Source organism: Vitis vinifera, chromosome 9, assembly GCF_030704535.1.
Source record: "Vitis vinifera cultivar Pinot Noir 40024 chromosome 9, ASM3070453v1".
Lineage (NCBI taxonomy): Eukaryota > Viridiplantae > Streptophyta > Magnoliopsida > Vitales > Vitaceae > Vitis > Vitis vinifera.
In genome coordinates this window covers 17,650,629-17,676,562 of record NC_081813.1, presented here as the reverse complement: position 1 = coordinate 17,676,562, position 25,934 = coordinate 17,650,629, and the positions used below count along the sequence as shown (strand labels likewise).

General features: G+C 37.5%; 1 protein-coding gene across 5 annotated transcripts in view; it reads left to right on the top strand.

Moving 5' to 3' along the window:
• LOC100251858 (ABC transporter C family member 13) overlaps positions 1-25,934 on the top strand; it is a 191,096-nt gene that overhangs the window by 16,913 nt on the left and 148,249 nt on the right. For all 5 annotated transcript variants that reach the window (XR_009466598.1, XM_059739701.1, XM_059739704.1 and 2 more), the window contains exons 7-8: positions 3,517-3,580; positions 13,427-13,684. Coding sequence is in view for 4 of the 5 variants with exons in the window: in XM_059739701.1 (XP_059595684.1) it covers positions 3,517-3,580; positions 13,427-13,684 (322 nt within the window). In the remaining variant the exon portion in view is untranslated. The remainder of the gene's footprint in view (positions 1-3,516; positions 3,581-13,426; positions 13,685-25,934) is intronic.

Below are 25,934 nucleotides of genomic sequence, written 5' to 3'. Positions count from 1 at the left end.
CCTTCAACGAATGTTATTAAAGCTAAGGTCTATTCTTCATCTAATACTCTCACAATCGTGGGGATTATTGCCCTTTCCTTCATCTCAACCTTGATCCAAATCTTCACCAAGTCTACTAGCTTGGTAGTATGCCTATCAATTTTGAGAACCTTTCCCCACCCTTCAACCAAGCAAAACAGATGCTTCTCGGACCACAAATGAAATGGTAAACCCTTCACCTTAATCCAACCCTTTCGAAACAACCCTAACAAACTAGCATTCACATTTAGATTCCATCTGTATACCTTAACTTCTATTTTTTCACTCACTAGAATAATCCTCTTCTCATGTAAATAATTTGCTATATCAGTAGACTCCACAAAGAAGATCCCTTGGTTCTCAGAGAAAGGCGTAATGGAAATCACTCCTTTAATTCCCACAACTTTGGCTAGGCTTTGCCTATTGCAATTTTGCTCACACATGCTTCCAAAAATTCATAGACCATCACCTTAGCCCACCTTCTAAAAGGTTCAATACCTTGTTTTCTTGACCCTTCCCCAACCACCACACTAGCAAAACTGCGTCTTAGAGGGACCGAAACAGGCTTATCCTCCTCAAATACTACTTTCTTAAAGCCCCTATACTCCACACATTGGGAGGGAAAAAACATCACAACTGCTATTGTTTCTCCCATTGCCATCCAACCCTTGTTCTTCTGTCCTTTTGGAATGACCACAAATGTTGTTTTTCGGCTTGTCATGAACTTAGCGATTTGCAAGCATCTTCCACTAGGATTTACTAATACCTCCAACAAATGAGCTCTAGTTCGTCCATCGAATTTTCGGTTCAAACCTAGTGACCTTTCCACCTTTGAAGTCTTCTATGAATGATCCAACAACCATTTGATCTCATCTTTCTCAAAACCCATTGAAAAAAAAGCTCCTTCACTTCATTAAGACAAAACCAACCATAAATCTCCATTCTCTCCAACAAAATGTACTTGAAATGATTTTCTTTCCACCAAACAAGACCTGAGACTCATCTTCTTCAACCTCTAGAAGCTTTTCACATCCCTTGGAGGGTACTCCTTTTAGCAGAGAATAAAACTTAAAAAGATAAACTTATTATCATTCTTTACTTCTCCAGATCACATTTCGGCTAATTTAATTTTTTTTTCATGTATATATTAGTACTTATAAAAAATGTGTATAAGATGTATATATTGTTTGATAAGTATGTATAAGATGTATATATTAGTACTCATGATTTTTTTCTTTCTCTAATATTATTGATCAATGGTACTAATTTGATCATATATTCATATATACATATACATACACATACATACATACATACATATGTATATATATATATATATATATATATATATATACATATGTATGTATGTACGTATGTATGTACATGTATGTATTAATTATTTTATTTTATTAAAAAAACTAGTTTAATGTGAGCATTATTGATTGTTTTGTCCCAAAATTTTATTCAAAATTGCCATTTTTTTTTTGGTTCATTTCTACATTTTTTTTATTGATATTTTTGTTGACATTAATATCTTTGTAAAATTAAACCACCAATATTTCTATCCACATGAACATTTTAATCGTTGAATCTGTATGGATTAATTTTAGAGGATCAAAATTTAAATACCCATGAAATTCTTTGGTTTTCACCTAACCATATAAATGTATCAATATACTGAGGTTGAGGATTAAGGTTAGGAAGTTTATCCTTTAAATGGATGGAGATAAAGCACTACGTCTCGATTTTCAATTACCTCATTCTGTAAAAAAGGTTCACTTTGTAGGAATTTAGGACTTTAGTCTTTTCAAGAAATTGGCTGTCTTTATTCCCTTATAATGGTTTTCTAATATGCTTTTCTCTCCCCCTCCATTTCATACAAGAGTGTTGGGATTTAGTTCCAAATGATCTTTTTACCTCAAATTGTTTCTTTTGTGCCTATCAAGATTAGAGTCATTCCTTGTGTTGCTTAAGCGAAGTTCATTTCTGAGGAAAATGATCCCTCAGAAATGAGAGCCTTTACTTGTTTTTTGACGCATAAGAAATTCAATCTTAATGACTTGCTTCACCTTGGGTGACATTGGAGCCATCAGCCTCAACTTGTAAATCTTGTGTCTAATTTGTGGGAAGTTTAAGTGAATCAATAACCTTTCTCCAATTAGTCTACTGCTATGGAGCTTTAGTAGATGTTGTGCTTTGTTATGGGGTTGTTGCCTTAGAGTTATTCTAGTTATATTGTTTATATCCTTGTGGGTTTTGGGAGGAGCCTTATGGGAGAGCTTTGCGGAGGGGAGCTATCCTAGCTATCTTGCAGATGATCAAAGAGGAAAGCTAAAATCTTTAAGGACATTTATAGATCATTGCATAACCTATGGGAAGTTTTGTTAGTCAGGACTCCTTAGATGTCTGTTACCAAGGAGTTTGCAGTATTTAGTATAATCTTGTGTGATTTGGAAATCAACTTTTTGTCCTTAAATGGAAGTGCCAGCTTCAAACTTAGCTTTGATGGATGTTTCTTGGAAAGCTTGGGTTAGATGGATACTGGCTAATAGGCTCACTTTAGTCCTTAAATCTTCATGATTCAAGTCAAAACAAGACCTAAGACAAGCCAGTTAAAGGCTCAAGTTAAGAGAAAACCTAAGTCATCTCTTCATAATTTTCAGGACTCATTTCCAGTCTTCAGATCTTCAATTCTTGAGTCAAGCATTTTGGTGTGAGATCAAGCTTCTTTGAACCCTTGAATTAGCATTTTTGTACAAAGAAGAATCTCTTTTTAATAGAGATTTTAGTTAGTTCCAATTTAATAAAGTAACACACACACATGCATTCTCTTTTTAACAGATCATCCTTGAAAGTTCAAAGGTTGATGAAAACTTGCCATCCATGTTGGTGTCCTTGCATGGAGGAGTCTTCAACCTGATTCACTTTCCTCATGCTTTAGTACTTTGTCTCCAAGCTTGAGTTTGGGCTTCACAAAGTTGCATACACGCTTACCACAAGATTTTTCAATTCATAAAATTGCAAATACATAGGTTCACTGCCTTTACAGTTAAGGATTCCATTTTCTAAGCCCCCAAACCACCTTTACAGTTACGGATTCGATTTCCCAACCCCCAACCTAACTTCTCTTTCTCTGATGTTTGCAGCACATACTATCTAAATCCTAAATGCTTGGCATGAGCAATACTTTTCAATAATATGACATAATGACGATTGCTTGACTGCCTAATGCTCAACATTTGTCTTTTATTTTCTATAAATTGAAAACTGAAAATACATTGTTATTTTTCTATGCTATAAATTTTAAATTCAAAATGTATTTGTACCTTTTCCATTTGTCACCCATATAGTGAAAATAGTCATGTTATAGTAGCAAGTATCATATACCCATATATTTGTCAATAAGTGATACATATTTGTATATAATACTGTCATTATCTTTCTAACCTTAAAGATCTGATTGCTAAGTAATTTGTGTTTTGCTTGTATAAAATGTAGTTCAATGGATAATCCGCTTCTCTCCATTGATACGAGCCTTGAGGAAGGTACTTTAGGAGACTCTGTAAGTATTTTTCTCCCATAGTTTAACCTTGGTATATATTTATTTTTCCTTTGAATCTTCTAACTATTTGTGGCTACAAAATTAATTTTTCTAAAATGGCATCTTGTACACAAATTTATGTCTATTATCTTCTAATTTTTTTTTATTCATGTCATTTTAAATGAGGCTAATAGCTTATTTGTATAATAGGTGTTGAATATAATGTATGTATAGTATACTATCTTTCCTTGTTAATATAGGTCACATGTATGGTAGTTAGGACTCCTAGCCTTGTATATATATATCTCTCAATTGTAAGTAGAGATTAGATGAATGAAAATAAGGTTTTTCTCCTTTCTCTCTCTCTCTCTCTCTCAACATGGTATCAGAGCCAAAGGAGAAAACCTAATTTTTTTTTCGGTTTAGCCGTGTACTCAATTCCGGTGAACCGTCCAGTGACCGTGTTTCACTCCGGTCCCCTCATTCCCTTCCCGAACCACCCCGGACAACCTCATCGCCGTCGGATCTCTACCACGCCGGCAACCCTTTCCGGCGAATTTTTCCGGCGACCTCTTTTCCGGGCACCGACCACATATTCCGAACTGCCGGAGGTTGATCTACACGCCAGTGGAAACCCCACCGGCAACCGGAGTCTCACGCGCCCCCACGCGCCGATCTTCCCCGTCGGACTGTCACCCACGCGCCGGCGCGTGACGGCGCGTGGCTCACTTTCCGGCCACGTCCGACACCTCTCCAGGCTCGTCCGGCGCCGTCTTGGCCTTCTAGCCCTCCGGCAGTCCTCCACGAGCCCTGCATCTCCACTTTTTTCCTGTTTTTGGCTTTCTTGCCATTCCGACCACATCTGACAAGGCTTCCTCTCCATCTCCGAGGCTTGGGTGCTGCTTCTCTTCCTCTCCAGGGCTCTCTTCGATCCAAATACGTGAATATGACCACCAAAAATCAGATCTTTACCTCTGTTCTCTCTGGATCTCCTCTGATTACCTCAGAGAAATTGGTTGGCAATGAGAATTATCTCTCCTGGTCTGCCTCTGTTGAACTTTGGTTTATGGGTCAAGGATATGAAGATCACTTGGTTACCCAGGAGGCAGATATCCCTGAGGTTGACCGCGTACAGTGGAGGAAGATAGATGCCCAGTTATGTAGTGTATTATGGCAATCGGTTGATCCCCGGATTCTTCTTCATCTTCAGGCCTATAAAACTTGTTTTAAATTTTGGACTCAGGCCAAAGGATTATACACGAATGATATCCAGCGTCTCTATAAGGTGGCTTCTGCTATTGTCCATCTCAGCCAACAGGACTTGGATCTATCTACTTATACTGGTCAGATTGCCTCTCTTAAGGAGCAGTTCTTGTCTGTGATGCCTCTTACTCCTAATGTTGGGGCTCAACAAACGCAGCTTGACAAGTTCTTCATGGTCCTTACTCTTATTGGCCTCCGTCCGGATCTTGAGCCTATTCGTGATCAGATTCTTGGTAGTTCATCAGTTCCGTCCTTGGATGACGTGTTTGCTCGCCTCCTCCGTCTCTCGTCCACTCAGACTTTGCCATCTGATAGCGCTTCAGATTCTTCTGTGTTAGTTTCTCAAACTACCTCTCGAGGAGGACGCAGTGGTACCCGAGGTCGAGGCCAACGTCCTCATTGCACCTATTGCAATAAACTTGGCCACACTCGCGATCGTTGCTATCAGTTACATGGAAGACCTCCTCGCATTGCCCATATGGCCCAGTCCTCTGATTCTCCGCTGCCTCAGCTTCCGAGCTCCTCCGCATCTCAGACATCTCAGGCTTCTATTGCCTCTGTTGCCCAGCCTGGTAATGCCTCTGCTTGCCTTACCCACACATCTTCTCTTGGACCCTGGATTCTAGATTCTGGAGCATCTGATCACCTATCTGGTAATAAGGATCTTTTCTCCTCTATCACTACTACCTCTGATTTACCTACTATTACCTTAGCTAATGGTTCTCAAACTGTGGGTAAAGGTATTGGTTTGACCCTTCCTCTGCCTTCTCTACCTCTCACTTCTGTCCTTTATACTCCTGAATGTCCTTTTAATCTTATTTCCATCAGCAAAATCACTCGTACTCTTAATTGCTCTATTACCTTTTCTGATAAATTTGTGACCTTGCAGGACCGGAGTACGGGGAAGACGATTGGCATAGGACGTGAGTCTCAAGGCCTCTATCACCTCACCTCAGATTCATCTCCTGCAGTTTGCATTTCCACTGATGCTCCTCTCCTCATTCACAATCGTCTGGGCCACCTTAGTCTCTCCAAGTTCCAGAAGATGGTTCCTCGTTTTTCCACTTTGTCATCGCTTCCGTGTGAGTCATGTCAGCTTGGGAAACATACTCGTGTCTCGTTCCCAAAGCGTTTGAATAATCGGGCAAAGTCTCCTTTTGAGCTTGTCCACACTGATGTTTGGGGTCCTTGTCGGACTGCGTCTACTTTAGGATTTCAGTATTTTGTCACTTTCATTGATGACTATTCTCGATGTACTTGGTTATTTTTAATGAAAAATCGAGCTGAGTTATTCTCTATTTTCCAGAAATTTTATACTGAAATCCAAACCCAGTTCAATATTTCTATTCGTGTGTTACGCAGTGACAATGCCAGGGAATATTTTTCAGCCCAATTTACTTCGTTTATGTCTCATCATGGGATTCTTCATCAGTCTTCTTGTGCTCATACTCCTCAACAAAATGGGGTAGCTGAACGCAAGAATCGACATCTTGTTGAGACAGCTCGTACTCTCCTCCTCCATAGTCACGTTCCTTTTCGTTTTTGGGGGGACGCTGTTCTTACCGCTTGTTATTTGATTAATCGTATGCCCTCCTCTGTCTTACACGATCAGATTCCTCACTCCCTTCTTTTCCCTGACCAACCACTTTATTTCCTTCCTCCTCGTGTCTTTGGTTGTACTTGCTTTGTTCATATTCTCACTCCTGGACAGGACAAGCTTTCCGCCAAAGCCATGAAGTGCCTCTTCTTGGGATATTCCAGACTTCAGAAGGGTTATCGTTGTTATTCCCTTGAGACTCATCGGTACTTTATCTCTGCTGATGTCACCTTCTTTGAGGACTCACCATTCTTTTCCACCACTTCTGAGTCTCTTCCCGTTTCTGAAGTCTTGCCCATTCCCATTGTCTCCCCACCTGAAGCTATGCCCCCTCGACCACTTCAGGTTTATCATCGTCGCCCGCGTATTGTTGCTCCTCTCCCTTTTCCTGAGGCACCTGCTGACTCACTTCCTATCCCTTCGGCTTCACCTGCCCCGGCTCTGCCTTCTCCTAATGACTTATGCATTGTTGTTCGGAAAGGTACTCGCTCTACTCGTAACCCTCATCCTATTTACAATTTTTTGAGTTATCATCGATTATCTTCACCCTATTCTGCTTTTGTTTCTGCTATATCCTCTGTTTCTCTTCCCAAGAGCACCCATGAAGCTCTTTCCCATCCAGGCTGGCGACAGGCAATGGTGGATGAAATGGCTGCTCTGCACTCTAATGGCACTTGGGATCTTGTTGTTTTACCCCCTGGTAAATCTACAGTTGGTTGTCGTTGGGTCTATGCAGTTAAGGTTGGTCCTGATGGTCAGGTTGATCGCCTTAAGGCCCGCTTAGTTGCTAAAGGCTATGCTCAAGTTTATGGTTCTGATTATGGTGACACATTCTCCCCTGTTGCCAAGATTGCTTCTGTCCGCTTGCTTCTCTCCATGGCTGCTATGTGCTCTTGGCCTCTTTATCAGCTGGATATTAAAAATGCCTTCCTTCATGGTGATCTTGCCGAGGAAGTTTATATGGAGCAACCTCCTGGTTTTGTTGCTCAGGGGGAGTCTGGTTTAGTGTGCAGGTTACGCCGTTCTCTATATGGCTTGAAACAATCTCCTCGAGCATGGTTTAGCCGTTTTAGTTCTGTTGTTCAAGAGTTTAGCATGCTTCGCAGTACAGCAGACCATTCAGTTTTTTATCATCATAACTCCTTGGGGCAGTGCATTTATCTGGTTGTTTATGTGGACGACATCGTCATTACAGGCAGTGATCAGGATGGTATACAGAAACTAAAGCAACATCTTTTTACCCACTTTCAGACCAAAGACTTGGGGAAACTCAAGTATTTCTTGGGAATTGAGATAGCTCAATCCAGTTCTGGTGTGGTCCTTTCTCAAAGGAAGTATGCTTTAGACATCCTGGAAGAAACCGGTATGTTAGACTGTAAACCGGTAGACACACCTATGGATCCGAATGTCAAACTTGTACCAGGACAGGGGGAGCCTTTAGGAGACCCTGGGAGATATCGACGGCTCGTAGGTAAATTGAACTATCTCACCATTACTCGTCCAGACATTTCTTTTCCTGTGAGTGTTGTTAGTCAATTCCTACAGTCACCATGTGATAGCCATTGGGATGCCGTAATCCGTATTCTTCGATATATCAAAAGTACACCAGGCCAAGGTGTATTGTACGAGAACAGAGGTCATACTCAAGTTGTTGGTTACACAGATGCAGATTGGGCTGGCTCACCCACAGATAGACGTTCTACTTTAGGGTACTGTGTTTTTATTGGAGGTAATCTAATATCTTGGAAGAGTAAGAAACAAGATGTAGTGGCCAGATCTAGCGCTGAAGCCGAGTATCGAGCTATGGCTTTGGCAACATGTGAACTCATATGGTTGAGACATCTTCTTCAGGAGTTGCGATTTGGAAAGGATGAACAGATGAAACTCATCTGTGATAACCAGGCCGCATTACATATTGCATCCAATCCAGTCTTTCATGAAAGGACCAAGCATATTGAAGTTGACTGTCATTTCATTAGAGAGAAGATCGGATCAGGATGTGTTGCTACAAGTTTTGTCAATTCAAATGATCAACTAGCAGACATCTTCACTAAATCTCTCAGAGGTCCTAGGATTAAATATTTTTGTAACAAGCTTGGTGCATATGTCGTATATGCTCCAGCTTGAGGGGGAGTGTTGAATATAATGTATGTATAGTATACTATCTTTCCTTGTTAATATAGGTCACATGTATGGTAGTTAGGACTCCTAGCCTTGTATATATATATCTCTCAATTGTAAGTAGAGATTAGATGAATGAAAATAAGGTTTTTCTCCTTTCTCTCTCTCTCTCTCTCAACAATAGGGAATAGGAAGACTTTGCCTTTGCAATTATCTTGGAGTTCTTACTTTCTTGTGGCAAATCATGACTGGTTTCTCTATTAGTTTGATATTAGGAATGCTTTCTTTTGTGGGAATCTAGAAGAGGAAACATTTAAGTATATATTTCTACGTTATCATCATCCAATAAGAAGGTTTGAATTGAGAACAAAAACTTCATGTTACTTAAAATAGCCACTGAAAGAATTGTTCAAGAGGTTTAGTAGGAATAACCTTAAGTACAGGTACAAGAAAAGCCTAGTTGATTGTAACCTTAAGTATAGGTAGGAGAATAACCTTGAGTTGGATAACATTGAGAGGAATGCCTTTAAAAGCCTTAAGGCATGAGGCATAGAAAGAGGAATTGAAGTGAAATAAATCCCACAACCCTTTTGTCGCTCCCCACTTATCTTAAAAAATTTTGACATTCCTCTCTCGCCACCCAATCCAAAGTAATGTGTGACAAACTATTTGCATAGGTCTTGTCGATACCAGAGCTCTCCAAACCTTTATAAGAAATGATCATCATATTGCATATACTCCTGGGTAGAACCTAATCAATCCTGACTTGTCTTAATAAATAGTGCTAAAGCCTTAAAGTTATTGGACAATGCAAAAAAAGATGATCAATGGACTCTCCACTCTCCTTACATAAGATGCTTCAATTAGGCCTAAAGGGATTTGAAAGACTTTCTCAATTGTAGCATGTGGTTGGTATTTATTTTTTTGTGTGCCACTAACCAAGGAAAGGCCTGAACCTTAGATGAGACTTTAGATTTCCATATAAATTTGGCTAAAAAGAACCAAATCTTATGTATTGGACAAAGCATGAAGAATGATTTGACTGTGAATAATCCTTAAGAGATGAATGACCATGATTTTGCATATGGGGTGGATGAAGACAAGTGCACACAAGTGAGGGATGACATGAGTCTTTCAAGATCCTCAATTTTCGAATTCGTAAGGTTGCGACGGAAATTAAGATTCCAAGAAGAAGAAGAAGAGTGACTAAGAATAGTTGAAAATGTAAGATTTTTTATTGTGACAACTCTATAAGGACATGAAAATTGTGAACATAAAGGTTGATCCCCCCACCATAAATCCTCTTAAAAGCGAATTCTTATCCTGTCACTCGCCACATAACGAGTGTAACTTGAAAAAACCTGGAACACTTGTGCAATGGCATTCCGGGGACACCTATGTGATGATTTGACCATAATGTTTGCGTCTCATCCATCAGGATGTGTTCCATATATGCTCAAAACAACCTGATGCTAAAGGATAGAACTTTCCTTAAGGAAACTCCAAAGCCATTTTCTGAAGAGAGTATGATTCCTTAGAGAGTCCCAGACCTCTATACTCATTAGGCTTACACACTACATCCTAACTGATGATATGATTTTTTTTTACCCTTCCCAAACTCTTGACCAAAGAAAATCTTTTTGCAATTTCTCAATCTTAGATGTTGCTAAATCTAGAATCTTGAAAAGAGATAAGAAATAGTTAAAGATGTGGGACAAGCATGTTTGAGTTAGAGTAATTCTACCTTAAAAACGAAAAGACCTTTTTCCATCCATCGAATCTCCCCGAGACCCTATCAATCACTGGATCCTAAAATTCAACTGCCTTTGGATTCCCCCCTAATGGATGACCCAAGTAAGTTAAAGGTCTATAAGACTTTGCATTCAAGCATTGATGCCAACCTGATAGTCAAATCCTAACTTGCATTAGTTCTAGATAGAATGCTTTTGTCTAAATTGATCTTTAGCCATGATAATTTCTTAAAAACCAATAGCATTAGTTTAAGGTGTTCTCACTCAAATCTAGAAGCATTTGTGAAAATACTTTTCACTGCGTTTATTGTATAAGATTACATATGAATATATACAGATTGATTGAATAAAAATAACCTAAGAAATAATGCCTATGATTATGCTATCAAAGATAAATAAAATAAGTGACGAGTGCTAAGAAAGGAAAAAATCCTAGGAGATTCTATGTACAACTATACAATAGTCACAACTCATATGAGTTGGAAAAATCTTCAATAATTTGTCACCCTAGTTGGAAGTAATTTTAAAACTTTCCTAGGTAGCTTGAAGCTCAATGTTAACAGCCATATCAACACTAACTAAGATTAAGATGCCTATAATAGCTTTCCTTTGCACTAACATAAAACCTGCTCCCACACACACCCCTGCTGAATTGAAGTAGACTTACTAAAGCAAGACCATCAAAATTCAATTTGAACTGCTAAACTAAAGACAAATAACTTTCTCTTTTCTTTGGTTACCTAAACAAATAAGTCTCCAATCCAAAGATGATGTTTAAAGGAATTCTAACGAACTGCTAGGTGGAAAAATGCCTAAGAGAGGTTAAAAAATGATGGAGTATGTTGAGTATAGAATCAAAGTCATTGAAAAGGAAGTTTCTCTTAAAAGGAAAAAATGGGATTTTGGGGGATGGCCTGTTAAGCTTAACAGGCACTTTGTTTGCTTGTTGGTTTTAATCGTGTTCTTGTTATTAACCTCTTAGTTCATAATTGACTTGGAAAGAATGCTTTTTCTTCATGGATGTTTCGAGGAAGATGTATACATGGAATTAGCACTTGGCTTTGAGGAAAAATTTGGGAGGGTGAAGGTTTGTAGATTAAGAAAGTCTTTCTATGGATTGAAGCACTCTTCATATGCTTGGTTTGAAAAATTTACTAAGTCACTCCATTGTCAAGGATACTTGCAAAGCCAAATTGATCACTCAATGTTCCACATACATGAAAGAGGTAAGGTGAATATACTAATTGTATACGTGAATGATAAAATTGTGATTGGAAATAACCTGGTTGAAATCAGTAATCTAAAGGATTCCCTTGCTAAATAATTTAAAATTAAAACTTTGGGAATTTGAGATACTTCATCGGCATTACGGTGGCTCCATCAAAGAAATGGATCTTCTTGTCATAAAGAAAGTATACTATGAACTTATTAAAAGAAACTAGAATGCTTGGATGCAAACTGGTAAACACCCTAATTGATGTCAATCATAAAGTGAGAGCATTGGCAATAAGCCTAGCCATGAATAAAGAGAGTAAACAAAGGTTGGTGGGCAAGTTAATTTATTTGTCCCGTACTAGACCAGATACTGTCTTTTGTTGGAATTCATTCAATTTTGTGCATATGGAAAATGAAAAACTTGTGAATGCAGTAGTGATAATTTTGAGATATCTCAATGAAGCACCCAGGAAAGAACTTCTATTTTCAAAAACCTACAATCTAGAGGTGGAGGCAAACATGGATACTTTGACTGGGCAGGTTCTATTAGTGATGGTGGTCTGCTTCTAGGTATTGCACATTTGTTAGATGCAATTTGGTGACATTGAGAAGTAAAAAACAATTAGTTCTGGCAAGGTCATCAATGGCTTTGGGAATTTGTGAACTCTTATGGTTAAAATCTCTCTTAAAAGAATTCAAGATGGAGAATGATAGTCCTATGATACTTTACTAGGGCAATAAGGTTGCCATAAGTATAGCTCACAATCCGGTGCAACATGATAGAATGAATACATTGAAGTTGGTCAACATTTATTAACAAAAAGATAGATAATGGGCTGATTTGTACACCATTCATGTCAACTGAAAAACAATTAGCAGATTTACCAAGGGTCCACTGAAGCCACAACTCCAGGAAATTCTTGGCAAGCTGGGAGTGATCAATTTCTATTAACCAGCTTGAGAGGGAGTGCTGAGAATCGGGAATCAAATCAGGCCATACAGCCGTGAGGACTCTGTTGTTAAGGATAAAAAGTCAGCCTGGCTGAACCGCTTAATATTCTGGGATTAATTAGGCTGATTTGTCCCTATATTTAGACTATTCTGTAGCTGTTCAATATCTACAGGATTTTCTCAGATACTTTTCTATATTTTCTTCCTAGATTTTGGCCTTGATCCTAGTCTTACTCATGTATTTTTAAGATTAACAGAAATCTTTATCTTTTCCCTCAACTTCTCTTACTTATTTTATACAGTCTAATCACCAAAACCTAGAGTATATTCACCATCCTAAAAACCAGTAGAAGATATTCCAGTACTGGTTCTTTTTGCCCCTTGCTAATTTTGTAATCTTGTGATAATGAATCTTTCAATTAAGAAACAAAATCCCCAAAATGAGGAAACCATAATAAAAGAAATAAGATATAAAGTGAAATAAAATATTCTGGGCAGTTTTGGATCCTACTGAAATGGCATAAATAAAAGAAGTGAAAAGAGCTTCTTCATTATCTTGACTCTCCATTATCTTTAAAGAAATATGCTTAGTAAAATTCAAGCTCATTCTTCTTTAGGATCCATATATTACTCCATCCCCCTACCCTGTCTCTCTTTTTTTTGTCTGTAAGGCTATTTATGTACTCCTTCACTAGAGATTGAAATATGATCCTTTCCATCATGGTACCATTTTTGCTCTGACCTCCTTAGTTGCATGCACTTTGGGCATCTGTGTCTTTAACATATCATACCTAATCCAAGCACATTGAGATTGACCGTCATCTCTCTCCTTTTTTTTGTTTGCTTCTTTTTTGTTTTGTTCTTTTCTGGTTTTTGGTTTATTCCTCTTTATTGCTCTTTATTCTTCTTATTTTTTTGTTTTCCAAGGCTACATGACTCCATAATAATGGTTTCTATTGTTCTTGGTAGTTAAAGGGAAAGACTCAGAGCTATTGGCATCTTTTGACATTCAAAGCAATCACTTCTGTAATGAACCACGGTGTTGTAAAGCAGCTTGACTTTGAAGATTTGCTTCAGCTACCTATTGATATGGATCCTTCTTCTTGTCATGCCACTTTGCTGAGTTGTTGGCATGCTCAACAGAGACATAATTGCTCTAATCCATCCTTGTTTAGAGCAATTTGTTGTGCATATGGGTGGCCATATTTTCGACTAGGTCTATTGAAGGTATTTTGTTTTATGAGTCATTTATCTTTCTTCTTGGTAGATAAGAATAAAAAATTTGCAGCTTATGCTTCCATCATTTAGCTACAATACTAATTTGATTCTGCTATTATGTTATGCTTTTTATTTCTCAATTTTTATGAAGTGAATTGATTCTAGACACCTAAAATTCTTTTTGTTTGTTAGTTAATCATAATTGGTATTCCCTTTGTATTTTGCTCATTTCTGGAAATTGTTGGTTGTGTTAAACTCCTCAACGAGTATTACTTGAGTGATGCAGGCATACATCAGCTATATTTGCCTCTACTTATGTCCTGATGTTATAGGACACATAATCACCAACTTTTTGGAACTAGAAAAATTGTACGTGTAGAAACTTATTGGGTGAATCATTTCAGTTAAAAAATATTAGCTTGACTAGCATGTACTAGTCGAGTGCATGATTTGCATTGTGGGTCCAAATCCTATAAATTCAAGCTTGAAAGTTTAGAGAAAAAAAAAATTGTTCCTCTTTATCTTTGAAGTTTAGGATTACAACATAGGACTCTTGAGTGCATGCAAAAGGAAGAAAATAAAAAGATACAATTGTGCAAATAATCACTACCCTGAAAATAGAAAAAAATAAAAACTGAATTAGAAACATTGACTCATTTGATTCTATCCCCTAATTTACTGCACTAAATCAAATCAAAACATCTCATTTATAGCACTAAATCAAATCTCCCACATATTTTATGATTTTCCACACTTCCCCTCAAGTTTGTTTGAAGATGTGTAACATTGCTAGCTTGTTTACTAGAACTTCAAACGACTGCTTTTGATAGTTTTGATATCTGCTAGTTGTTTTTCTGAAGGAACATATGGCATATAGGCTAGGCCCCCCTCAAGTTTTTCTTTAATGTAATGACGATCCACTTCAACATGCTTAGTTCTATCATGTTGAACTGGATTGTGGGCTATGTTAAGCATTGCTTTATTGATATAGTATAATTTCATAGGTTTCCCATGAGGAATCCTCAATTATTCTAATATCCTCTTCAACCAAATGAGTTCACAAATTCCATCAGCAACAACCCGAAACTCAAATTCTGCACTACTTTGAGCAACAACATTTTGTTTCTTGCTTCTTCAAGTTACCATGTTCCCTCCAACCAAGGTGCGATAACCTGAAGTTGATCTTTTATCCTTGATTTCTCCTGCTCAATAAGCATCAAGATACGCCTTAATCTGCATATGCCCCTTTTTCTCAAACAATAATCCTTTCCTTGGGCTTCCTTTCAGATACTTTAGAACTTGATACACGACTTCAAAACATTCTTCAATAGGTGAGTGCATAAACTGACTAACCATACTAACTGCAAACGCTATATTAGGACGTGTATGTTATAAGTATATCAGTTTACCCACCAAACGTTGATAACATCCTTTATCCACACTTGAGCTTAACTCCGTTTGCCCTAATTTCCTATTAGGATCATTTGGTGTATTAGATGGCTTACAACCGAACATTCTTGTTTCTTTAAGCAAGCCTAGAGTATATTTTCGTTGAGAAACAAATATACCACCTCGAGACCTTGCAACTTCCATACCAAGGAAGTATCTCAACTAAGATTTTTAATTTCAAATTTTTTAGCAAGTACCCCCTTTAATTTCTCCAATTCCATAATGTTATCAGTTGCCAAGATGAAATCATCTACATATACTATCAAGGTGACAATCTTATTGTCACTAGAATGTTTGTAGAACATGGTGTGATCAACTTGACTTTACATATACCCAAGATTTCAAATGGACTTTGTGAAAAGATCAAACCATGCTCTAGGGGATTACTTCAGCTCATAGAGAGATCTCTTCAATTTACATATTTTCAGTTCCAAATGATTGCTAAAAAACCAGGGGGCAAATTCATATACACTTCCTCCAATTCTCCATTTAGAAAAGCATTCACATCTAGTTGTTGTAATGGCCAATTTAGATTGATTGGAAGTGACAATGAGATTTGGATTGTGTTCATCCTGGCGATTGACATAAACGTCTCTTGATAGTCAATATCGTAGGTTTTCGCAAAACCTTTGGCTACCAACTTAGCTTTATACCTCTCCACCTCTCCACTGAACCATCAGGCTTATACTTGACAGTAAATACCCACTTGCATCCTATTGGTGTCTTCCCTATTGGCTAACTTACCAAATCCAAAGCTCCATTCATTTCAAGAACCCTCATTTCTTCCATGACTGTCTCTTTCCTCTTAGGAACAACTAAAGCGTCTTGTATAGATTTTGGGATCTCCACAAAAGACATGTTAGATGTAAAGGCTTTAAAGGAATTAGACAACCTATGATATGACACAAATTTAGAAATAGGATGCATGGTGTAAGATCTGGTTCCTTTCCTAAGGGCAACGGGAATATCAAAGTCATCAGAAGCATTAGACTCTATATTTGAAGAGAGAATAGGTAAAACTATACCTTCTTGGGTCCCTATGACCGGTTCTGACTCTTGGATACTTGCAAAGTATGACTTTCTGGATTACCTTGATGATTTCTTTTTCTTGTGTAGTCATGAAGCTTAGTTTGAGATTTTGTTAGTAGTGATTCTCTTTTTATAAACAATTTTTCATTGTTTGGCACAATAAAACTTAGTTAAGGCGTTGAACTTGAACCTATGTTTTTTAACCCAATAGGACCCAAACCAGAAGAATGTGAAAGACTAAGACTCACATTGTTGTCAAATGTTGGCAACAGTAAAGACATTTCCCAAAAACAATCTTCCTTAACCACATTCTCCCCTTTAGGAGTGTTTTTGGTAAAGTAGGGTTGATTTTCAAAGAAGGTTACATTCATGCTAACAAAAATTTTCCTAGAGATAAGATCATAACACTTATACCCCTTTTGTGTAGGTGAATATCCCATAAAAACACGCTTTAGTGCATGAGGATCAAGCTTAGTTCTATGTTCTTTATTAATATGAACAAATGTTGTACATCCAAAAATTTTCAGAGGAATTGAGGAAAATATTTTTTTATGAGGATAAACCTTAAAAAAATGATTAAGAGGAGTTTCAAAACCAAGAATTTTAGTTGGCATTCAAATCCATAAAAATTAGTCACACCTTGATCTTCTTGCTTTATTTCATCGATCTTTGATTTCAACTCAAAGATTTGTGCTGAATTCCCAAGATCAGAGTAATTTTCCATAATTGCTTCCCAAAGCTCTTTTGTTGTTGGTAAAAACATGTAAGTTTGGCCTATTTCTGGCTCCATATAATTAACTAACTAGGCCATGATCATGGAGTTTTCCGAGTCCCATGTTTGAAAGCATGGATCATCCTCTTTTGGGGCCTTTGTTGTACTGGTTAGATATCTTAGTTTCCTTTTCCCACGAATAAACAATTTAACAGATTGAGACCATCTAAGAAAATTCAATCCATTTAGTTTATGAGTGGTGATGTATAGTGAAGGATTATCACCGATGGCATGAGGTGAGACTTGAAATGGAGGCATTGATACATGCTGTGAATAATCTCCAAAATTCTCCTCCTTGTTGATTCTTGACATCAAATCCTCTTACCAATAGCCTAATAGTTCCATAAAAAAAAAAAAAAAAAAAATTGGTACTTGAAACTCTTACCAACGACCTAATAGTGTGAGATTTGCGAAAATAAAGAAGAAGAAGAAGAAGAAGAAAAAGGAAAACTAAGGTTTCATTAACGAAAGACTTAAGAAAGAGATTACATAAAAAGCTTTATATAAGCTAACGAGAAGAGTAAAAGACTATTCTACCCTTATTGATAATATGAAATAACTAAGCTAAAATACTATCTAACAAATAGTTCTAGGAAAAAAAATTCTGGTTGTTAAAACCAAAAATAAATGTATCACTTCTAATAGGAAATTGATTCTGATACCATGAAAGTTTAGAGAAAATAATTGTTCCTGTATATCTTCTAAGTATAGGATTACAATATAGGACTACTTGTGGGTACATGCAAAAGGAAAAGAATAAAAAGATACAACTGTGCAAATAATCATTACCCTGAAAACAGAAAAAAATAAAAACTAAATTAGAAACATTGACTCAACTAATTCTATTACCTAATTTACTCTACTAAATCAGATCACGTCATCCCATTTACAGTACTAGATCAAATCTCCCACATATTTTCCACAAAGCTTTTAGGAAAATTGGTACTTCAATATGGTATTAGTGCCTCGTTTAGTGGGAGGTCATGTGTTTGAGTCTCACCTTCTATTTATTTTCCCATTTTTTTGTGCAAGCCTAAAAGAGGTGAAGTGGCTTCGTGCAAACCTTCCTTTGATGAAGACAAAGAAGGATATTTGGGCCGAGTGAGGTCTGATCTTCGTGGCTTAGCAGTCACAGTTTTGCCTTTTACATCAGAAATCAGAGGTAAAGGACTCAGCTTTATGGGTAATTGTGGATTGTTGGTAGCGGAAAACGTGGACGTAAACTCGTCTTCACCTACTCAGTCACCCTTGTCTTCTTTACCCCCTTCTTGTGGTTTGGCATCTTCATTTCTGAGTCCTTCCGTTCCTGATCTTCCTAGTTCAGCCTTTCTATCTCAGTTTCCTATGGAAAATGTAACCTCTGAATTTTTTTCCAAAAAAGACAATGTTGGTATTGTAGGTCAAATATCTGTTGGTATTCCTAACCTTGTTGTGGAGGAGATCCAGTCTGCTTATCCAAACTAGCTGACCGAGAGTTTTAACCCAAATATGTCTAAACCCATTTTGCTTAATAAGGTCTCCAACCTGGTTACAGTTAGCCAGGGTGATACTGCGGGCTCCCTATCGGGTGAGTTCCAAATAGAAGGCTTGCCCCTCAGGAAAATGGCTAAAGTGCGAGAGGTTTTAAGTTCTCTGGATATTAAGGTGTATTCCAGGAGGAAGAGCAGATGCTCCATAGGTAGCTGAGACCTGTTAGAACTGGATTGGAGGATTAGGGTCTGTGAGGTTTTTCCATGAAAATAATTAGTTGGAATACCAGGGGTTTGGGTTCAAGGAAAAAGCGAAGGGTGGTTAAAGATTTTCTGAGGTCAGAGAATCCGGATGTTGTAATGATTTAGGAAACAAAAAAGGCGGAGTGTGATAGAAGGTTTGTGGGTAGTGTTTGGACAGTCAGAAATAAGGAATGTGTAACTCTTCCGATGTACTGGGCTTCAGGTGGGATTTTGATTATTTGGGACTCTAAAAAACTGCGCAGTGAGGAGGTGGTAATAGGATCTTTTTCGGTCTCAGTCATGTTTGCATTGGATGGATGCGGACCGTTATGGTTGTCCGCAGTTTATGGCCCAAATAGCCCATTACTTAGGCAGGATTTTTGGGCGGAACTTTTAGACATTTTTGGACTTTTTTTCCCATTTTGGTGTGTGGGCAGCGATTTTAATGTCATAAAGAGAAATTCAGAAAAATTGGGAGGTTCTAGTTTAACCCCAAGCATGAAGGACTTTGATGATTTTATAGGAGAATGTGAATTGCTAGATCCACCTTTACGGAGCACACCATTGACTTGGTCAAACATGCAAGAGTCTCCTGTGTGTAAGAGATTGGATTGATTTCTTTACTCAAATGAGTGAGAACAATTATTTCCTCAAAGCCTTTAAGAAGTTCTTCCTAGATGGACATCGGATCATTGGCCGATAATTTTGGAAACCAATTCGTTCAAGTGGGGCCCAACACCTTTTAGGTTTGAGAATATGTGGTTGCAACATCCTAGTTTTAAGGAGTGCTTTAGAAGTTGGTGGAGTGATTTTCAAGGAAATGGGTGAGAAGGTCACAAGTTCATGAGGAAATTACAATTTGTTATGGCCTAATTGAAAGAGTGGAATAAAGCTTCTTTTGGAGAGCTAAACGAAAGGAAAAAAAGTATCATGTTCGAATTAGCTAACTTTGATACCATTGAGCAAGAAGGGGGTCTTACCTCTGAACTTTTAGTTTAGAGAGCTTTAAGAAAAGGGGAGCTAGAGGAATTGATTTTGAGGGAAGAAATTCATTGGAGACAAAAAGCTAGGGTTAAATGGGTTAAGGAAGGGGACTGTAACTCAAAGTTTTTTCATAAAGTGGCTAATGGCAGGCAAAATAGGAAATATATCAAGGTGTTGGAGAATGAAAGAGGCCCAATGTTGAATAATTCAGAGAGCATCAAAGAGGAGATTTTAATGTACTTTGAAAAGCTATACTCGAGCCCTTCTAGAGAGTCTTGGGGAGTTGAAGGCTTAGATTGGTCTCCTATATTTGGAGAGAGTGCGTCTAGGTTGGACTCCCCTTTTATTGAAGAAGAGATATCTAAGATCATTTTTCAGTTGGATAGGGATAAGGCACCGGGACCTGATGGCTTTACCATTGCGGTGTTTCAAGATTGTTGGGATGTGATCAAGGAGGATTTAGTGAGAGTGTTTGCAGAGTTTCACAGAAGTGGGATTATCAATCAAAGCACTAATGCCTCCTTCATAGTTCTATTACACAAAAAAAGCATGTCAAAGAAAATCTTAGACTTTAAACCTATTAGCTTGATCACTAGTCTTTACAAGATAATAGCCAAAGTGCTATAAGGGCTTCTAAGAGGGGTACTATATGAAACTATCCATTCTACTCAAGACGTTTTTGTTCAAGGGAGACAAATATTGGATGCAGTTCTCATAGCCAATGAGATAATGGATGAGAAAAGACGATCAGAGGAGGAAGGAATTGTCTTCAAAATTGACTTTGAAAAGGCTTACGACCATGTGAGTTGGGATTTTTTGGATCATGTGTTGGAGAAGAAGGGGTTTAGTCCTAGATGGAGGAAATGGATAAAAGGTTGTTTGTCAACGGTATCTTTTGCAGTCTTAGTGAATGGAAACACTAAAGGGTGGGTTAAGGCATCTAGAGGTTTAAGACAAGGAGACCCTTTATCCTTTTTTTTGTTCACTTTAGTCACAGATGTATTGAGCAAGATGTTATTGAGAGCAGAGGAAAGAAATTCATTGGAGGCTTTCAGGGTGGGTAGGAACAGAACAAGGGTGTCCCATTTGCAATTTGTAGATGATACCATTTTCTTTTCTAGCACTCGTAAGGAGGATCTGTAGACCCTCAAGAGTTTATTGCTAGTGTTTGGGCATATTTCTGGGCTGAAGGTTAACCTTGACTAAAGTAATATTTATGACATTATTCTTGAACAGAATCATCTTTCTAGGTTGGCCGAGTTGCTTGATTGCAAGGCCTCTGGTTGGCCTATACTCTACCTGGGTCTTCCTCTGGGAGGGAATCCCAAGGCTTGTGGCTTTTGGGATCCAGTGATTGAGAGGATCTCGAGAAGATTAGATGGATGACAAAAGGGTTATTTATCTTTTGGAGGTAGGATAACTCTCATCCAATCTTGCCTCACCCACATGCCTTGCTACTTCCTCTCATTGTTTAAGATACCCATTTCAGTGGCAGCAAAAATTGAGAGATTGAAAAGAGATTTTTTATGGTCAGGGGTTGGGGAATTTCGCTCTCTTAGGGAAATGGTTGTGGAGGTACCCTAGGGAGGGTTCAACTTCGTGGCATCAGGTTATTTTAAGCATTTATGGATCACATTCCAATGGTTGGGATGCCAACACTATAGTCAGATGGTGACATCGTTGTCCTTGGAAGGCTATTGCACAAGTCTCCCAGGAGTTTTCCAAGTTTAGTCAGTTTGTGGTAGGAGATGGGGAAAGAATTCGGTTCTGGGAAGACTTGTGGTGGGGGTACCAACCTTTGGGAGTCCAATATCCAAGACTATTTAGAGTAGTCATGGATAAAAATATTCCTATTTCTTCAATTCTCGGTTCTACTCGTCCCTTCTCTTAGAACTTTAATTTTCGCCGTAACCTTTCTGATCCTGAGATAGAAGATTTAGAACGCCTCATGCGGTCACTTGATCTTCTGCATTTATCACCATCGGTTTCAGATATGAGATCCTGGTCTTTATCTTCTTCAGGACTTTTTACAATCAAATCTTTCTTTCTTACCTTGTCCCAATTTTCTGGTTTTCCTCCAGTTTTCCCTATTAAGTTCGTTTGGAATTCTCAAGTCCCTTTTAAAGTCAAGTCCTTTGTATGGTTAGTGGCACACAAGAAGGTAAATACTAATGACTTGCTACAGTTGAGAAGACCTTACAAAGCTCTTAGTCCTGATATTTGTAAGTTGTGCATGAAACATGGAGAATCAGTAGATCATCTTTTTCTACATTGCTCTTTGACGATGGGGTTGTGGCACAGATTATTTCAGTTAGCCAAGACGGATTGGGTTCCCCCGAGGAGCATCTCTGACATGCTGTCCACCAATTTTAACGGTTTTGGTTTTTCTAAGAGAGGGATTGTTTTGTGGTAAGCTGCAAACATTGCTTCATTTGGGTTGTGTGGCGGGAAAGAAATGCAAGAATTTTTTAGGATAAAGCAAGGAATTCAAAGTATCTTTGGGATTCTATTCATTTCCTTGCTTCTCTTTGGGCTTTTTGTTCCAAGGTTTTTAAGGGGACTCCCCTTAACGTGTTACAGTTGATTGGTTAGCGGTGTGTAATTCCAATGGGTTGGTCTTACCTAGAGAGTTTGCTTGTTTTACTTTGTATTTTGTTGTATTTGTTTCCTTGTAGTTAAGTTTTTCTTTGGTGGGAGGATTCCTCATCCTTCTCTTGTACTTCTTTTTTTATCAATATATCGCTTTGTCATTCCTATGAAAAAAAAAAAAAAAAATTTAACAAATGGTGCCTATCAAATGTAGGCATTTTGGAGGAAGATGCAATATTTGATGGATGTTGTGTACTTAGATTAAAGAAACAAAGAACATGTACTAGGAGATTTTAGCATTTTATATTAACAAATTTATTTGGGGGTTTGAAAATAGTTGAGAAAGGATTGTTCCTTGTAGACAGACATGTGAACATTTTTTGATAAGCTAAGAAATTTGAAATAATTCCAACAAAAAGATGCTTTAGAAATTCCAATAAAAAAAAAGATGCTTTAGAAATTACTTTATGGCCTTTTTTCCATACAAGGAATATTGGGGTCATGAGCATTTGTAACTCTAAGCCTTAGAGTTTGTTTGAAACCATCAAATTCTTGATTCTCTTTTGATTAGTGATAAAATTTTTCATGAGAAGTGTTGGAAAATCTAAGTTTTCTGAATCTTAGAATATTTGTGTGCAATTGTAAATTTAAAATAGATTAGTTTTCCATTCAAAACAGAATAATCCCTGATTTATGGGGATTGATAGGGATTTATATAGATTGATAAAATAGTTGAAGTTTCCTAAGTTAACCCATTTAACCTGTACATAAAGGTTGTACCAATTATTCTCTTTGAATATAAGAATTATCATATTTTCTCACAAGGTATCGGAGCCATACTTTCTCTGGAAAATTTATCAAATTATACTGCAGCCGTCATTGCTGATATACCTCATATTATTCTATAGCCTTCATTGCTGAAATTCCTATACAGCCTTCATACCGAACCTTCTTTGCCTTATCATTCAAATATGTATGATACATCTAAAATCAATCTCCCTACTCCAATCACTGAAACTAGGTAGAATCAAGAATCAATTAATGAGAGAACTCCAAAATCTTCAAGCCACGTATCAATTGAATGGTAGGAACTACCTGCAATGGTCACAACTATTGAAGTCTTTTCTGAAAGGAATGGGGAAGCTGAGTCATCTGATTGGGACTGGACAAAACCTAGATGATCCAAAGTTTAGTGTACGGGATAAGGAAGATTCAATGATCATGTCTGGGCTTTGAATTTCCCTGAAGCGTGAAATTAGTGGAAGTTGCATGTTTCTTATGACTATGAAGGAGATTTTGGAGGCAGTTCAACAAACCTACTTCAAGGTGCAAGATGTAGCCCATATTTATGAAAATTAAGACTAAAATATTAGCCACTAAACAAGGTACATTCTTAGTTATTAAGTATTACAACATTATGGAAGGATTATGGCTTGAATTGGACTATTATCAAAATTTTAAAATAGAGTGTAGCAAGGATGCTACAATGTTACAAAAGTTCGTAGAAAGGGAAATGATTTTTGAATTTCTTATAGGACTCAATGTGGAGTTTGATCAAGTTTGAGTGTCAGTTCTGGGAAAGGAGTCTTCGCCTATTCTAAATGAAGTGTTCTCCATAATTTGAGCAGAGAAAGGTTGAAGAATTGTTGTGCTTGCTCTTGGTCTGCAGATGGCTCCACTATGGTTTCCACAAAGTTGAATGATAGGGATTCAAAATTAATAGTGAGGGACAGAGTAGTAATAGAGAAGGTGGGAAGAATGAATTTTCCAAACCATCCAACCATGATGGAGTGTGGTGTACATACCATAAGAAACCTTGCTGTATGAAAGAGACTAGTTGGAAACTTCATGGGAATATTGGTTGGAATGGTGGCTTTAAGAGTTTCTAGCAACAAAGTCAAGCACACATGACAAATGTGGAAGATCACTCTCACAAGAACTCTCATAAGAAACCAAGTCTCAATGGTACAAAAATTGGGGGCCTAACAAAGACGAGATCGAAAGCCTAAGAAATCTCCTTATCACTCTTGAGAAACCAACAAGACCATGCTCATTAGCCTAGATAGGTAATTTCTTTGTTAGGACATTTTTTGTACTGACAATTTTGTTCCTTTTCATTTTGGCATAGGAACCTTTTTAGATGTGACTTACTCTCCATTGGAGAATTGAGGTTGCTGATCATTCAAATGGACTGCCACAAGTAAGTTTGAAAAGGTGTGCTTGAGACAAATTTAGGGTATGAAAGCTTATGGATTGGATTGATCGTTTAAAATTGGTGTAAAAATGTTTTTATTATTATTTTTGGTAAAATAGGACCGCTTAAACATTGGTTTAAGCACTCAAGCATTGGAATCACTCAAGTGCTAGAACCACTCAAGCGCTTGTGCTCGAGTGCTGATGCTCGAGTGGTGGTAAATTCCGCTCAAGTGGTCGTACCATTTTTGGTATATTTTGGCAATGCTTCTTTTTGGAAATTCATGATTATTTTTAATTAAAAAAAATCCGATTATGATCCTTTAGGTTTTAGAACGTATATATACATTTTCTAAATCCGTTTTATGGTTTAATGCTTTTGAAGGAAAAAAAAAAACCCTAGCTTGCTCCATCATTCCTAAAACTCTCAGTGTTCATTGATTCAACATTCAGGTTGTTGCAAGGACTTGCATCCTTTTAAAGGCTGAGGTGAATCCACAAGAGCATTGGAGATGTTACAGCCTGGACGTGGATCTTGATATAGGTATTGGAGAATAAGCCTTTAGGATAAGCAATTAGGTAATTCTGTGTATCTTAATCTTATATAGTAAGTTCTAGACCCTATGGTTTTTTATCTCCATAGTTGGTGTGGAGGTTTTCCACATAAAATCTTGTGTCTCGTGTGAATGTCTTTATTGACCTATTCTTTCATCCTACAAGACTAATTTGGGTCAATATAGTTCAATTCTTTCTGTCAAGTTTATTTTGGGCTAAGTTTAGTCAATCCTTTTAGTATAATCTTTAAAATTCATCCATTGACCCCGCTCTGGGTGTTACCGTACTAGACTTAGTTTTTTCACTTTTGTATGTTATGCTCTTAGTAGCTTACAACATGTCATGTTTTAGTTCCTAGGCCATCGAATTAGGGACGACTGATCATATAACCCACTCCTCACATCAATTTGTTACATAGAATCTATGTAGATTAAAGTTGTTGGTGGTTCTCTAGCAACTATTGCTAGTCAAGGGGTAGTCACTCTAACTCCTCTTTCATTAAAGAATGTGTTCCATGTTCCTAAACTATTCATCAATCTTTTTTCTATTCATCAAATTACCAAAGACTTGAATTGTAGTGTAACTTTCTTCCCTACGTATTGTATATGTTAGGATTAGGATAAGAGGAGGATAATTGGATGTGCTAAGGCGAAGGAAGGGCTCTATTTTCTTGAAACAATGAGTAGCAGTTGTGACCAGTTTTTGTGTTCTATCTATCACAAAATTCCGCACCAAACAAAAATGAAATCTAGCTTCATCACTTTTGTCTTGGAGATCCACCTTTTAGTTTACTTAAGAATATGTTTCGTCTGCTGTTTAAAAGTGTTGGTATTGATAGTTTACCCGATGCCGTTTTGAAAACTCATAAACATCATCGGGTTTCATTTCCTTTGAATAATACAAGATCATCTACTTTGTTTGCATTAGCTCATTTAGATATTTAGGGTCCACATACGGTTCCTAATATTTTTGGTGC